This window comes from Podarcis cretensis (genome assembly GCF_951804945.1).
Source record: "Podarcis cretensis genome assembly, chromosome: 2".
NCBI classification, from domain to species: domain Eukaryota; kingdom Metazoa; phylum Chordata; class Lepidosauria; order Squamata; family Lacertidae; genus Podarcis; species Podarcis cretensis.
In genome coordinates this window covers 24,832,020-24,848,006 of record NC_137171.1, presented here as the reverse complement: position 1 = coordinate 24,848,006, position 15,987 = coordinate 24,832,020, and the positions used below count along the sequence as shown (strand labels likewise).

The following is a 15,987-nucleotide window of genomic DNA, read 5'->3' as shown; positions in this document are numbered from 1 at the left end:
CAACATGACTAAGCTGCTTCTGGCAAACCATAGCAGCACACAGAAACACCGTTTACCTTCCTGCCGGAGCGGTACCTATTTATCTACTTGCACTTTGACATGCTTTCGAACTGCTAGGTTGGCAGGAGCAGGAACCGAGCAACGGGAGCTCACCCTGTCGCGGGGATTTGAACCACTGACCTTCTGATCGGCAAGTCCTAGACTCTGTGGTTTAACCCACAGCGCCACCCGCGTCCCTTCCATAACCAATAAAGTTGTGGCCTATTTTATCCCAATAAGCTAAACATTTGTGTCGGTGTGTTTATTATCTAAGGGAACTGTGGGGCCCGGGGCCTCGCCAGGCAAATACAAGAACAATAGCCAGTGTAGTGTGAGCTAGGCAGAAAGGAAGTGGAGAAGCTGGAGACACAAGAGACATGCTTGCTCTGTGCTGGGCTTTGGGGCTTCCCTGGAAGCTTAATGGGAAAGCAAGATCTGTTGGGAAGTTAATGCTGTTAAGGCCCCTCTAGTCCCTGCCAGTCTTCATTCAAAGAAAACTGAACTCGAGAATGCGCTGAAATCCCTGGAATCTCTCACCATTTGGAGACTGGGGTGGTGTGTAACATTATTAAGATCACCATTATTATTTTTCTATTTATAAAGTCAACTTCTGGAGCTAAAGATTGATTGTTAACGTTGTTAACATTGTTTTAAAGATTATAAATGCTGTATTGATTTGTTAATTATATAATATGGTTTGCTTTAAATGTGACGTTTGTCTTATTTTTTTAGTTATTGATTTGTAAGCAGTGTTTTATAGATTGCAAATGTTCTACTGATAATTTGTTAATTATTCTATTTCATTTATGTTGTTATTTGTGATGTTCTATTATGTTCTGTCATGTTATCCCTATTATTATTTTTTTGTAAGCAGCTTTGGGATTCATTTGAATGAAAAGAAGCATAGAAATATAATAAATCAAATTATTATATATTCTGCCTATGTGAGACAATTTTTTAAAATCATACTTTAACAACAAAATCATATCCTCTTTTTTCAGAAGTTTGGCTCTATGGAAGAAAACAAGGACCCTCATGAAATGAAAGATTCCTAAAAATTATGAAGGTGTTTGTTAAATCTTGAATATCCTCTTTAAAACAACAACAACTGTGAAATGAAACCTTTCACATTGGTGACCCCTTTTTAGACATGCATTATTTCGCAACACAGTAATTCTATTTTACTAGCAAACTGGAGGTTAAACTAACCCCTTCCCAGCCCCAGGAGGAGAATTGGGGTTTGGCTTTTGCTGCCCAACTCCCAATGGGATTCTTTGAGTCCCCTAAGTCCATGATTTTTACCTCAGCGTGGGGAGCATTCACACAACACACCTACACACTGCAGCCGACACACTAACGTTTCACAACACAGAGTTTGGAAATCTCTGCCTTAATGTTTTCATGGAATAAATAAATAAAGCGAACCAAGGGCTGGATTAAACTAAAAAAATCCCTGTCAGTGGAAACCTGTTCAAGAACTTCCAAAAGTACAAAAGGACTACCCCAACTCCTCCATCCATTACTGCATCAAATTGGCTTGGGGAAGGGGTCAAGAGAACCCCTGGAACAGTAAGTGGGAAGAGAGAGAAGTTGATTCCCTCAGGCCAGCAGAGATGCATTGACAGAGCCATTTGCTTAGCGCTACACTGAATTAGATGCGGGTGGCGCTGTGGGTAAAACCTCAGTGCCTATGGCTTGCCGATCGCATGGTCGGCGGTTCAAATCCCCGCGGCAGGGTGAGCTCCCGTCTTTCGGTCCCAGCTCCTGCCCACCTAGCAGTTTGAAAGCACCCCTAAAGTGCAAGTAGATAAATAGGTACCGCTTTCTAGTGGGAAGGTAAACGGCGTTTCCGTGTTCTGCGCTGGTGCCGGCTCGCCAGAGCAGCTTCGTCATGCTGGCCACGTGACCCGGAAGTTTCTCCGGACAGCGCTGGCCCCCGGCCTCTTAAGTGAGATGGGTGCACAACCCTAGAGTCGGACACGACTGGCCCGTATGGGCAGGGGTACCTTTACCTTACACTGAATTACTCCCAGGGGATATTGGGATTCTTAAGTGCAGAACTAGGAAAACTTGCTTTTTTAAAAGAGAGAGAGAGGGGAACCTATGGATATAAAAAGTGAGGTACAGATGTACATTGGAAGTTAAACGGAATTCAATCTGGAAGTACGTTCAACTTCCGAAAAGTTTAGAAACCAAGGCACAGCTTCTGATTGGTTCCTGATTGCACAGGCGCTCCGTAAACAATAGCGGAAGCTGCACCAGACATTCGGCTTAAAAAAAAAAAAAAAAATCGAAAACCGGAACACTCACTTCTGGTTTTCGATTGTTTGGGAGACAGAACATTAGACTCCCAAGGCGTTTGGGAGCCAAGGTATGACTGTATGTATTTGAAAGTCATCATTTCAGAAGAAAAACAGGAAAATCTTTTGCATTACTAAGTCTGACTGCAATAGCAGGTTAACCATATGTGTACAAACCTAAACACAGGATCTCTTCTCATAACCGGCCTGCCATATTTCGCCGTCAGACAGCGAAGTAAAAGAATGAGAACCACAATGTGGAAGTAAGGCTAAACAAAACAAAAAACAAAAAAAAAAAATCAGAAACAACCAATTATGTTCAAGAATTGTACAGACCTATAACCAATTTAAGTCACTATATTTGGGCTACAGTCCTATAAACCAGTAGTGGAGGGAAGCCATTGCCTCTTCATTTGGCCCATGCAGCCATTTGGGGTAAACCAACACACCTGCCAATCATCTGACATCCTAACCACACCATACCTGGGGCAACTAAGGGGATCTCTCATCTTAACACCACAGCACTAAAATCAGAGACAAGACAAGCAAGAGTTATCTCAGATGCTCTTATCTACAATGTGGTCTTAGTTTTCTAGTGCTCATCAGTAAAACAGGGAGATAAGATTCCTCTCCTTGCCATTTAAAAACCAGGTAGAGAGATCCATTGTAGAGAAGGATTTTGTATGATGTAGGTAAACTTTCAGAGCTCTGCGCACATCCAGGGAGTGCCAGGCTTGCTCCTTAGGTTATTTTGGATGCAGACGGAAAGTCAGAGAGTCAGATCTTGTTAGACGTGGAACCTAGATAGACTTTTGGAAGGAAGGAAAGGGTCTGAACATAGCGCCACCTTATCCTTGTGGAAAATACAAAGATGTTTAGGTGTAGAAAGGGCTGAAAACTCTGACATTGTGTGCCGAAGTGATTGCCACCAAAAGAGAACTTTGAGGGAAAGGATCCTTAGGGGTGCAAGACATAGACGTTTGAAAGGAGGTCTCTGAAGAGCTGTGAGGCCCGAGTGTAAATTCCAGGTGGGGAAGCGATGTGCCATTGGTGGGTGTCGACGTACCGCACCCTTGAGAAAGCATTTGACTAACCAGTTCTGGGATAAGGGCAGCCTACCGGTAGCACTCAGAATTGAGGAAATGAATGAGACATGTCTTTTGAGTCGCATATCTCATCGGGCACTGATTCTGGAAAATTTATCAATATAAGTAAACAACTAAGGAATAAAAGAAGGGTGGCAAATAAGCAGAACAACCAAACAGAAAGAGCAAAGGAAAGGGTTTCATTTGTCTGTCTGTCTGTCTGTCTGTTTCTTTGTTTGTTTGGTTAGTTGGTTGGTTTTTTTGTGTGTGTAAGAAACCACAATGCATGGACAAAGAACTGTAGAACTAAAATGACGATAAGGGAAATCTAAAGAAAAAAAGAGGGTTCAGAAACTAGTAAAAAACTTAGTTGAGTCAGGAGAGATGGGAGGAATGTACTGTACAGGTGAAACTCGGAAAATTAGAATATCGTGGAAACGTACATTTATTTCAGTAATTCAGCTTAAACCATGATCATCACAATTATAACAAATAAAGGCTTGACATATCTCGCTTTGCATGTCATGAGTCTATCTCATATATTAATTTCACCTTTTAAGTTGAATTACTGAAATAAATGAACTTTTCCACAATATTCTAATTTTCCAAGTTTCACCTGTATGCATCTAGACAGGAGGAAAAACTGAGGGAGTCCAGCCTGCTCCCCACAAGTCTTTGCTCCTGTCTAGTGTCTCGCAACAAGGTGAACACCCATTCCATTGGATACAACACCCTACGAACTAAAATATCTCCCATACAAATATTGAATTCATTCCTCACCATAAAGGAAGCCGCCCAGATCAGATTCATTAATGGTCTCTCTTCATCATAAAGCGGTACACTCAACATCTGTAAGGGGGAAAAAGGTGATTCTGTAGATTATTCTCTCTAATACTGAAGTCAGGTTGTGCCAGTGCCTGTCAGCTTGAAAGTTAGTGTCCCGCCAAATTAAGTTAACTGTTTCTGCTTACTCAGAAGTATACTAGTTTGTGAAGTAAAAGAAAATGACTTCAAAAGACAGTGACTCGAGGACCTGTGAGCTTCTAAGACCTACATTATGTCGAGTGCTTCTTGTTGTGGGAGATAGGAAAATTGGGAACTGCAGGATTGTTTTTTATGTATTAAATCTGTATACTGCCCCAGCGGCGTAGTGTGGGTTGTCAGCACCCGGGGCAAGGCAAGTAATTTGCACCCCCTAACCCGGGGCAAGGCAAGTAATTTGCGCCCCTAACCCCTAACCTGCCGCTGCTGCCAGCTTCTTCTTGCTGCTGCCTGGGCTGGGATATTTACGGTAAGGTAGCCACAGCGGCGGTGGCGGGTCCGTGTCAGGTGATCTGAGGCGAGTTGCCGCTGGCGCTGCCGCCCAAACGACGCCGCTTGCCCGAAGGAGGAGGAGGGCAGAGAGGCGAGGAAAATGCAACATGGCCCAGCAGCTGCAGCAGCAGCAGCGGCGGCGGGGCTGTGAGGAGGGGCTGCCTGGTGCGCCCTCCGCGGCCCTGACGCGCGGGGACCGCGGCGAGCGCTGAGAGCCGCTGCCTGCCGGACGCCTTCAGCCCGGACGCACGCACAGCTCGTCGGTTCCGCGAGACATGGGGCTCTGCTACAGCCTGCGCCCGAGGCTCTTCGGCGACTCCGGAGGCGGCGAGCGCCCCGCCCCAGATGTTGCGCCCGGTGCGGCCGGCCCCCCTGCACCCCCCACGCTACGCCACTGTACTGCCCTTCATCTGAAAATTACAGGGCGATTCACAGCATATAAATATGAGACAAAAGATACAAAATGCATAATAAGGACAAGAACAAACCAAAGCAACAAACATTCCCCCCTTCCAAAAAAAACATATAAAAGGACATAGGATGTTAGTCAGCCAAATGCCTGGCTGCAGAGGATAAACTACACTTCCCAGAATCCTTTTCATGAGGCAGAGGAGAGGATGGGCTCCAAATGTGTGCCCGGTGGAGTGTGTGTGTGTGTGTGTGTGTGTGTGTAGGCAGCCAGAATCAATAGATGTGTGGGCGATTCCCAGAGGGCCTGGAGCCCCCTCTCGATGTGGAGGAATGCAACAGAGCAAGGGGGAATCCTGGAATTTAGTACCAAAATGTCCCATTGGATCTCTGCTAAAACAAATTTGCTAGTCATTTTGTGAGTAAAGTCCCTCAGGTTTGTTTGGAATTGGATGCCATGATTAGGATTAAGCCATATGGAGGCATCCAAATGGAGCAGAGCTGTTGGATCAGTTTCGGTTACAGTGGTGCCTTGGGTTACGAACTTAATTTGTTCTGGAGGTCCGTTCTTAACCCGAAACCGTTCTTAACCTGAGGTACCACTTTAGCTAATGGGGCCTCCCGCTGCCACCGCGCCGCAGCCGCACAATTTCCATTCTCATCCTGGGACAAAGTTTGCAACCTGGAGCAACTACTTCCGGGTTAGCGGAGTTTGTAACCCGAAGCATTTGTAACCCGAAGCATTTGTAACCCAAGGTGCCACTGTATTACATCCCAAGGATGTGGAGAGCACCTCAAGGGGGTGGAGATGTCTTCCACTCCCTCAATATTTGTTTGAAGGAGACCCAGCTCAATGTTGTGGAAAGCTGTGGCCTGTGCAGTGTCAGGAGCCATTGTGGGTACCAGCATGCCTAGCTCAGGGTCACACCAGCCTGTGCAGCATCTCCCAGCACTGCCCTCTCCCAACATAGCCTAGCAGAAGGCTGCACCAGCCAGTGCAGTGGTGGGAGACATGTGTGGTGTCACGTGACATGCACATGACATGCACATGCGTGTTGTGCTCCAGTCCCAATCTTGAGGCTAAACTGGCACCGCCGGTAGAACAGATGCTTGAAACTGTGGGGCCAATGATGCAATTCCTTGATCCTCTGCTTCATAAGAGCAAAATGCAGGGGGTTGACCAGGGAGTAATTAAAACTTAATTATGGGAGAAGGTGGTGCCACCATCCTCGAAGAAGGCAGCAGTATCAAGAGGACTCCCTGGACCTGGAAGTGTTGATAACTATGTCCCTGTCACCATTATCCCTCTATTTGGCCATGTGGTTGGGAGGGTGGTGGCAAGGCTGCTTCAGGCATTCTTAGGTGAAACCAATTATCTAGACCCATTCCAATCCAGTTTCAGCCCAGATTTTGGGACTGAAACTGCCTTGGTGTTAGGGACCATGCTGAGGAGGGCTGCACAGATGAGGAATGGTGGGAGCCTCCCCCTCCCCCTGCTCCTGCAGTGGGACAGTATAGATTTGGAATAGTGGTTCACAGAGGGACAGAGTTCAGAAGACAAAAATTGGGAAGAACTGGGTGGTGAACAACTAGGATAAGAAGAACCGGGAGAGAGAGAGTTAACAGGCCCTGGTTCGCTGGAAAGTGTCCAGCTGATCAGCCCAAGGTCAAGGAGATTAGATAAGGTAGCTGCACAGATGGCACAGTGGTTGCGAGATCCGGTTCCAAAAGAGGAGGTGGCTCGGGGGGGAGTGGGTGTAAACCTTAATTGGGAGCATCTTTATTCCAAGAATGGACTCCTTATTCTTTCGCTATGATCATTAAATCTCTTTAAATGGTAAGAGTCTATTTTTGCTTCGTTCTGCTTATCCACGGGCCAAAGGGAAGGAGGAAGCCACTTCCCTGAAGCCTGACACTTGGTCACCCTGGTTGATTACAGTGGTACCTTGGGTTACAGACACTTCAAGTTACAGACCCTTCAGGTTACAGACTCCACTAACCTAGAAATAGTACCTCGAGTTAAGAACTTTGCTTCAGGATGAGAACAGAAATCATGCTCCGGCGGCCCGGCGGCAGCGGGAGACCTCATTAGCTAAAGTGGTACCTCAAGCTAAGAACAGTTTTAGGTTAAGAATGGACCTCCAGAATGAATTAAGTTCTTAACCCGAGGTACCACTGTATTTTTGTTAAGTGCAGGGGAAGCAGAATTTCCTCTTGGATCTTCTTGACCTCCGTGCAGCTTTTGGTACCATGAACCATGGTATCTTCTGGTCTGTCTGCCAATTTCAACACAACACTGCCGCGCATCAGAACCTGCACTGTGATGGTGGAACGCAGTCAGTGAGCAGCCTCAATACTTCAGCCCTGAAATCTCCTGACAAGTAAAAACAGCTGTGTATTTCTGGGATTACAGACCAGGAGGATGTGCCATTATGAATCTGGTGGCCCATGATGAGCTACTGTTTCCTTAACCTGAGAGCACAGTTGCAAAGCGATAGCCTAGCAGACCCTAACCTTTTCGAATTGTGTGATAAATTCAGAAACTGGACACCAAATAATGCCAATTTCATAGGGCGAAAAATTGCTCATGTTTGGAACTCCCCCCACCCAACACAAATCCCCACCCTGCAAAAGCACAGACAAAACGCACAGACAACACCACATAAAAACAGGAAGCCTCCCAACCCAAAAACATCATTTAAAAATGAAAATAAAATTGGAAGGGGCAGGTGGTCTTGGTACGTGACTAAGGTACCAAGGGCTCTTTGGTGGCCTAAGGGGCAATTTCAAGGTACCAGGAATAGGCTGCACTTTTGCTTACCGCTGTGAAAGAAAACATAAATTCTGTTGCTGTAAACAGGGGAAGAATTATTATTAGTAGATAATGCACATAGTGGACTGCAAAGACTCCATTAATCAAAGCAAGCACGTTCACCTGAAATGAAACAAGAAAAAAGTATATTAAGCTTTTGAACAGATTAAACAGCTTCTTCCCCTTTTGTTTTCCACACTGAGGCTTAACTCCTTTACACCCCAAATGAAACACAACCAAGTGTGTGTAACTACATCTCTCAACTTACATGGGGGTTATGTTCTGAGGACAGAGTGTGAGGCCAAAATCACGTATGTCAAAATATAATGGGTTCAATGGTGGGTGGGATTGCCAACATCTTTTTTCTTGGATACCTGCCCCGCTTTCTGTCCCCTTTCAACTTTTGTTATTATTTTTTTATTTGCCAAGTGCATAAAACCAAATGCTCAGAAAATAATGTGCATAAGTTGAGAGTTACCACTCTGTGGGTAGTGGGTGAATCCTACCTCCCACCCCACTGGAAGATGCGAATTGCTGGGGTGGGAGGTGGAATTCACCCGATACCCATAGAAAGCAATCTATACCCCAGGGCTAGCCCAAGACATATTGGCATCTGAGGTGGACCCCAAAGTGGCTTCCCCTCCCTGCCAGAGAAGAAGTGGTGGGGGAAGATCTATATTGGGAATGTGGGGAAAGAAAGTTTGATACCGGGAACTGCTGCCACTGTGGATTCCAACGCCTGAGGCGGTTGCCTTAGCTTGCCTCATGGGTGAGCTGGCCCTGAATAAGATCTACATTGGGGTCTGTTGCCCCAATGGATCCTGCTACCTGAGGCAGTTGCCTCACCTTACCTCACAGCCACTGGCTTCACAGGCATTATTGAGGAAGGGGCAAAATGATAGTATGCTATTCTAGTGGCAAGAAGAAAAGTTTTTTATGGCAGAGTATAAGACAGGTATAAGGGACGCGGGTGGCATTGTGGTTAAACCACAGAGCCTAGGATTTGCCGATCAGAAGGTCAGTGGTTCGAATCCCTGCAACGGGGTGAGCTCCCATTGCTTGGTCCCTGCTCCTGCCAACCTCGCACTTTGAAAGCACGTCAAAGTGTAAGTAGATAAATAGGTACTGCTCTGGCGGGAAGGTAAAGGTGTTTCCGTGCGCTGCTCTGGTTCACCAGAAGTGGCTTAGTCATGCTGGCCACATGACCCGGAAGCTGTACGCCGGCTCCCTCGGCCAGTAAAGCGAGATGAGCACCGCAACCCCAGAGTCGGTCACGACTGGACCTAATGGTCAGGGGTCCCTTTACCTTTACCTTTACCTATAAGACAGGTACAGATCTTTTTGGGCAGCTCCTGAAAAAGGGTCCTCACAGTCCCAAGTATGGAATAACTTGGCTCAAATGCAGACAGTTTGAAGGAAGTATTTAGAACAGGGTATCCCAAACCTGAATCTCCAGCTGTAGTTGGACTACAACTCCCATCATCCTTAGCAAGCAGGAGCAGTGGTGAGGGGTGAGGGCAGTTGTAGTCCAACAACAGCTGGAGACCTGATTTAGAATACCGCTTAAGTATGCACACTTAAAGGATCACTGCTCATGCTCTTTTCTGTTCAACGTGTCATTCAGTCTTACATTATTTCACATTATTATATTTGAAGCATCCATTGATTTGTCTACTTTAATGGAAAATTATAAACAATTAGAGGTATTGTAAGATTAAGAATATAAGGAAATACATGATCAGTCAGTGGTCTGGTCATAAAACTTACCAAGATTAAGACGAATGACCAAAAACTGCTAGCATGCCATTTGTTGCGAAACACGAAGGCAATTACATATAGGAATAAGACCATTGACGTGCTATAGCCAAACAGAAATGACACCTGTTAAGAAGAAGGTTAATATTTATTGTTAAGACTGGTGTCTGAAAACATGGGTTTTCTGGGAACTCATTTCATATGACCAAACTATACAGAAGGCCCATTATGTTCGGGTGAGTTTACTCCCTTGTAAACTATTGAGGATCGGAGCCCAAGTTTATTATTCAGTGGAAATGGTTCAATGTTTGTAACATTTGTAAACATTAATTTGTAAGCATTGTAAACATTAAAGGTCATTTAAAGACTACTTTTAAAAAGTAATGTAAGTAATTGTACTCACCAAACATAAAATTGCAGTAGTATAGCTATGAGATCCCACAATGTCTAATAGTCTGAGCCACGGCCAAAGCAGCAGCAGGAGGAGAATAAAATGCAAAGGGACGTCCACCAGAGCTAATCCACACCAAAAGGCAGAAGGAAAGAGTCCTGAGACCCGCAACTGAGAACGAGTTTTTATCTAGCAAAGAAAATTGCAAGAGATAATTATGCCCTTCAGTATATGATTTGTGGCAAGATACATAATAAAGGCAAGGGTAAAGGGACCCCTGACCATTAGGTCCAGTCGTAACCGACTCTGGGGTTGCAGCGCTCATCTCGCTTTATTGGCCGAGGGAGCCGGCATACAGCTTCCGGGTCATGTGGCCAGCATGACTAAGCCACTTCTAGTGAGCCAGAGCAGCACACGGAAACTCCGTTTACCTTCCCGCCGGAGCGGTACCTATTTATTTACTTGCACTTTGATGTGCTTTCAAACTGCTAGGTTAGCAGAAGCCGGGACCGAACAACAGGAGCTCACCCCGTCGTGGGGATTTGAACAGCTGACCTTCTGATCGGCAAGTCCTAGGCTCTGTGGTTTAATGCACAGTGCCACCCACGTCCCTAAGATACATAATATTTTTCATCAATTACTTAGTCCCCCCCTTTCTTTTATGCCCCCTCCACAGGAGGTTCGGATAAGATGGGAGTGGTGGTTCCCCACTTGTGGAATGCTCTCCCCAGAGAGGCTGACCTGGTGCCATTGTTACTTAACTTCAGGCACCAGGTAAAAACATTTCTTGGGTTTTAAATTGCCTCCTTGTGTGGGGGTGTTTTATTTCAACTTTTTTAAAGTAAAGTAGCCGTTTAGATTTTTCTTTCCTTCCTTTTATGACAGATTTAAGGTATGTGTTTGTTTATTTACTGTAAGACACTTTGAATGGCTTTGGTTAAAAAGCGACTAGCAAATTTAATAAATAGAACTAATAAACTTTGTGTTAAACCACAGAGCCTAGGACCTGCCGATCAGAATCCCCGTGATGGAGTGAGCTCCCATTGCTCGGTCCCTGCTCCTGCCAACCTAGCAGTTCGAAAGCATGTCAAAGTGCAAGTAGATAAATAGGTACCGCTCTGGCGGGAAGGTAAACGGCGTTCCCGTGCGCTGCTCTGGTTTGCCAGAAGTGGCTTAGTCATGCTGGCCACATGACCCGGAAGCTGTACGCCGGCTCCCTCGGCCAATAAAGCGAGATGAGTGCCGCAACCCCAGAGTCGGCCACGACTGGACCTAATGGTCAGGGGTCCCTTTACCCTTTACTTTTACCACCAGGGGACCATTCTAAAGGGTTTGGGCTCTGCAATTTACAAAACGTTAATGGAGAAAGAGATGGCAACTTAAGGATTTAGGGAGGCAGTTAGAAAATCAAGGGTGGGCTCAGGTTTGGGAGAAACCTCCTCTCTGTACCACTTTGGCCAGGATTGAGGAAGTAGCATTGAAGACACTGCTGTGGTGACCACTGGTCTCCTAGGAAGTTGTCATGAATTAATAGGGGTATCAGCTGAAATGTGAGCAAAAACAATGAAGTTCTGAATAGGAGTGTTCTGAGGAAACAAGAGGGTGAGGGGAGGAAATGAGCAACCAAAGACTAAAGAAGGAGAAGTCTGAGAAAAGTGTCCCATTCCTAGGTGAGATAGGGCGCTGGCAACTTAGTATACCCTTGGATGGGTGTTATGTAGTGAAGTTTCACCCTGGGCCAGCAGGGGGATACTGTATATAGTTTTCACTCAGGTCTGTAGATAGTTTTCACTCAGGTCCACGTCAGTTATTTTAGGCGGGAAACTCTGGGTTATTGTTGCTACAATGTTGACAGGCCAGCTGAGCTGTTTGCTGTTCAGTTCTGTCCAGCTTGCAAGTAAAGTGCTGCTCTGGAGAAATCGCTGTGTCGTCTGCTATGTTCGCCCACAACTTAACAATGTCAGACAGAGGGAATGGTGTATCAGTACTTCAAATAAATACCCACTCTCTCCACTTGAATGAATTGGGAAATCATTGCACTGACTGCAATAATACTGAACTGATCACCTCTTGCCACACTTACCTACCTGGACCTGCAGATCATTGCAGGAGGCCCTTCTACAGGTGCCCCCACTAGGTGAGATGCAGCAGGGGGCCTAGAGTGAAAGTGCATTTTCAGTACAGTCATACCTGGGGTTACAGCCACTTCAGGTTGCGTTTTTTCGGGTTGCGGACCACCGAAATCCGGAAGTACCGGAATGGGTTAATTCCGGGTTTCAGCGGCCGAGCATGCGCAAAAGCACTAAATCATGCTTTGGCATGCACAGAAGCACCAAATAGCAACCCACACGTGCGCAGACGTGGATTGCGAACGTGCATCCCACATGGATCACGTTCGCAACCCGAGTGTCCACTGTAGTGGCATCACAGTTGTGGAATGACCCCCACGAGAAGGCGCACCTGAGACATCTTTTAATGCCCTTTCAGAATTTAAAAACCTTATTACAGTGGTACCTTGGGTTAAGAACTTAATTCGTTCTGGAGGTCCATTCTTAACCTGAAACTGTTCTTAACCTGAGGTACCACTTTAGCTAATGGGGCCTCCTGCTGCTGCCGCGCCGCCAGAGCATGATTTCTGTTCTCATCCTGAAGCAAAGTTCTTAACCTGAGGTACTATTTCTGAGTTAGCAGAGTCTGTAACCTGAAGCATCTGTAACCTGAAGCGCCTGTAACCCGAGGTACCACTGTATAACAGTTTTATTCCCCCCCTTTTTTGGTGTGCTCATTTTTTCTCAATTCCGAAATGTATATTGTATTGCTCTTTTTTCTCACTAACTTTTTTTAATAGAGCAGTCTCTACGTTTCAAAAACAAATAATAAAACATTCAAAGGGAGATCTGGACTGGGATATAAGAGCTAGCATAAAACTGAAAGTTTTTATTTCTTCCATTGTGGCACATTGGAATCAATAGAATCGTTAGCTCCCCATTGCGATCTCCCAAGGTTTGAACATAAATCCAAGAGCTATATCCAACTCAAATAAGTTATCATAAAAACAAGAATGTAGGGGTGATAGGCCCCAAAGATATGATTCTGTCTTACGCACATTTAACTTGTGCAATTTCAACCATATGCAGTTGAACACTGGTTGATTGACGTTAAATGCTGGTGTGTGGAAAGGGCTTTGCTTGGGAAGTGAGGCAGAGAACTTAGAAACTATTTTTACACTGGATTTTCCTGGTGCACATAGAGCTTTTAAGCTATCTGGCTTGCTTTCTGAGCAAGGCTATCTCCTCTCACCAGTCTGGGATGCTCCCACAAGATCACATAAAAGTTTGGTTCCAAGGGTTTGAGTTCATGAGTTTTGCCTATACAGGCGACCCTTGGAACTAAACTCCCACATAAGACACAATTGTACTACAATGCCAAGGGTGCTGTGGGTGCTTGGACAGTAAACTATATGCACATCCAAAATTGATAGATAATCTACTGAATTTGATGTCAACTGGAGTGGGGGAAATCAAAAGACTGCATTCATTGCAAGGGAATAAGTTTCATGCATGTTTAATTACTTTACCTTGTAGTAACGACCGCTCATCATCGCAAAATGTGCTGGAAAGGTAGGGTATATAATTACCCCAAACATGCACATGTTACAGAAAAAGATCCATAGCTGTTTGCTACTAAATTGCTGGGAAACAAATCAGAAAGATAAAGTTTATAAACACTGTGTGACAGTATATATGATTAGAACAGCTGCTATTATTCTCTGCACTTGGTAGGCTTAAAAATGATATTTAATTATAGGAATAAAGTTGATCATTGCTTATTTAAAAGTTGTCTTTAGGTTGATGATGTAGTACTGTTAACTATTATAAACTCACAAGAATCAACTGAATTCAGAGGCTACAGCAGAGTCTCTGAGTATAAAATCGACTCAGGTGGTACAGATATTATGAGTATTAATATACTGTACTAGAAGAAATTAAAACTAAAATATCAAAACAAATGAATATTAAGTGGACAAACGTTTCTATCAAATACCTTGGAATATATATAACACCAACTAATAAAATGATGTTTCAAACTGAACTCATGATTTTTAAAAATCACAGAAGTTCTGAAAAATGGATGAAATTAGAAATACCTTGGCTTGGAAGCCTATCAATATTAAAGATGAATGCAAATCTATTAAAGAGAGATTGTGTGTGTGTGTGTGTGTGTGTGTGTGTGTGTGTGTGTGTTTTCACACTTATTCACCACTACAACTAGCCCGCCTCTTCACACTACTGTAACCATTCTTACAATCCAGTTGAAAGACTTACAAATAGAAACATGTGACTCCAGATTCGAATATGGGCAGCGGAATTTAACATTCGCAGGCGTGCATTGCTGATGATGTTGACAAGCACCGGAAAGCAATTGGTCACTTCCATGTGGCATATGAGTGTGAATCTGTATTTCTGAACCGAGACAAGAAATGAAATACAAGTTAGAAATTCAAGTGAGTCAGTGAATGAATGCTGAGAAAATAACAGCCTGTAATGAAAACAGAAATTCATAAGCCTGCTTTATGTGTTATTTGCAATGAAGGTGTCCTACATCACTAAGTGCCTTCAAGGGTAGACCTTGGGCAGCAGATGGGGAAGAGTGGGGACAGGAGCCTGAGACAGCAGAGCAAAGTCTTGTCTGAAGAAAGATGGCAATGCTAGTACTGGAGTCTCTGTTGCTGTTTCCCTTCCTGTCGAGGAGAGAATGTTGCCAGAGGCTGTGGAGAGCTCAGAGCCACAGCCTGGGGGGAGGCTGAAGAGGATTCACAAGAGGAGGCAGGTCTGCCATTGTCTCCCAGGGTCAGAAGATGCCTTCACCAGTGGGAACAGATGCACCCACCTTGATGGAGTCTGCACCTGCAGGCTAGACATTCTTACAAGGCTGATTCTTTCAAGGAAGGTATGTGCCGTGCCTTAGCTATAAACGGGGTTGTTGTTTTCAGCCAGAACTCACAGGAACTGAGCTCCAGCACCTCTCAGGTGGGCTCCATTACCATTATAACATAACAAGTGAGGCGTTCATGGTGAGTTCCAGCACCTCTTCTTCTGGAAAAGAGCTTGCTGGGTAGGTATACGAACTTGTTGGGACAGCTTCTGTTATGTACTAAGCTTGGATCCTAGAACAATAGGCAAGTAGGATCCTAGAATGCAACAACTGATTAGCTTGCAGGGAAAGACCAATCAGGCTCCAGGAGGAAGTTAATCAGCCTATTAGGCTGGTAGGATCCTAAAATGCAACAACTGATTGGTCTGCAGGAAAAGACCAATCGGGCTCCAGGAGGGAAACAGAATCAGCCAATCAGACGGGACTCATTGTGTAATTAATGTATATAAAAGCCTGGGGTTTGGGGGGCAATTCAATCACTGTTTTACAAGCTGCAATAAAGAGCATGAAATCACTACAGGACTCTGAGTATATTTCAGCTTCATTGCTCTCATACAGTTGTGAACTTTGTGCCCCCATATTTTGGAATCGTGGCCTTGCTTCTAATTTGACTGGGATGGAGCTAGCTGTTACCTGTTACCTGATGCTGCACCAGTATTATACTCTGCTTAAAGAGCATTTCTCTTTAACTGGGAAAGGCATTTAAAAACAGGCTTGCAAAACAGCTACGCTCAACACCACAAGATGCTGCTTGCTTTCAAATTCAAAACATGTACAACCATATTTGGTTACCAGGATTTTTTAGTATTGCTTTTATGAAGAAACAAGGACAGTCAAAGCTCTCCTTTGTTGTCAGGGAGCCAGTTTCACACGATCCTAACCCCCCCCCCCCCAGCCAGCGATATGGGGCTAAAGATTAAAAAAGGAAACCACATGGAAATGCAAAGA

At 44.8% G+C, this 15,987-nt stretch overlaps 1 protein-coding gene across 3 annotated transcripts in view; it reads right to left on the bottom strand.

The window, feature by feature from the left end:
• The window catches only part of LOC307209927 (ABC-type organic anion transporter ABCA8-like), a 60,598-nt gene that overhangs the window by 16,051 nt on the left and 28,560 nt on the right, over nucleotides 1–15,987 (bottom strand). For all 3 annotated transcript variants that reach the window (XR_013835789.1, XM_079965354.1, XM_079965353.1), the window contains exons 20-26: nucleotides 14,430–14,567; nucleotides 13,682–13,795; nucleotides 10,117–10,293; nucleotides 9,726–9,839; nucleotides 7,968–8,081; nucleotides 4,205–4,273; nucleotides 2,517–2,608 (exon numbers count right to left, since the gene is read on the bottom strand). Coding sequence is in view for 2 of the 3 variants with exons in the window: in XM_079965354.1 (XP_079821480.1) it covers nucleotides 2,517–2,608; nucleotides 4,205–4,273; nucleotides 7,968–8,081; nucleotides 9,726–9,839; nucleotides 10,117–10,293; nucleotides 13,682–13,795; nucleotides 14,430–14,567 (818 nt within the window). In the remaining variant the exon portion in view is untranslated. The remainder of the gene's footprint in view (nucleotides 1–2,516; nucleotides 2,609–4,204; nucleotides 4,274–7,967; nucleotides 8,082–9,725; nucleotides 9,840–10,116; nucleotides 10,294–13,681; nucleotides 13,796–14,429; nucleotides 14,568–15,987) is intronic.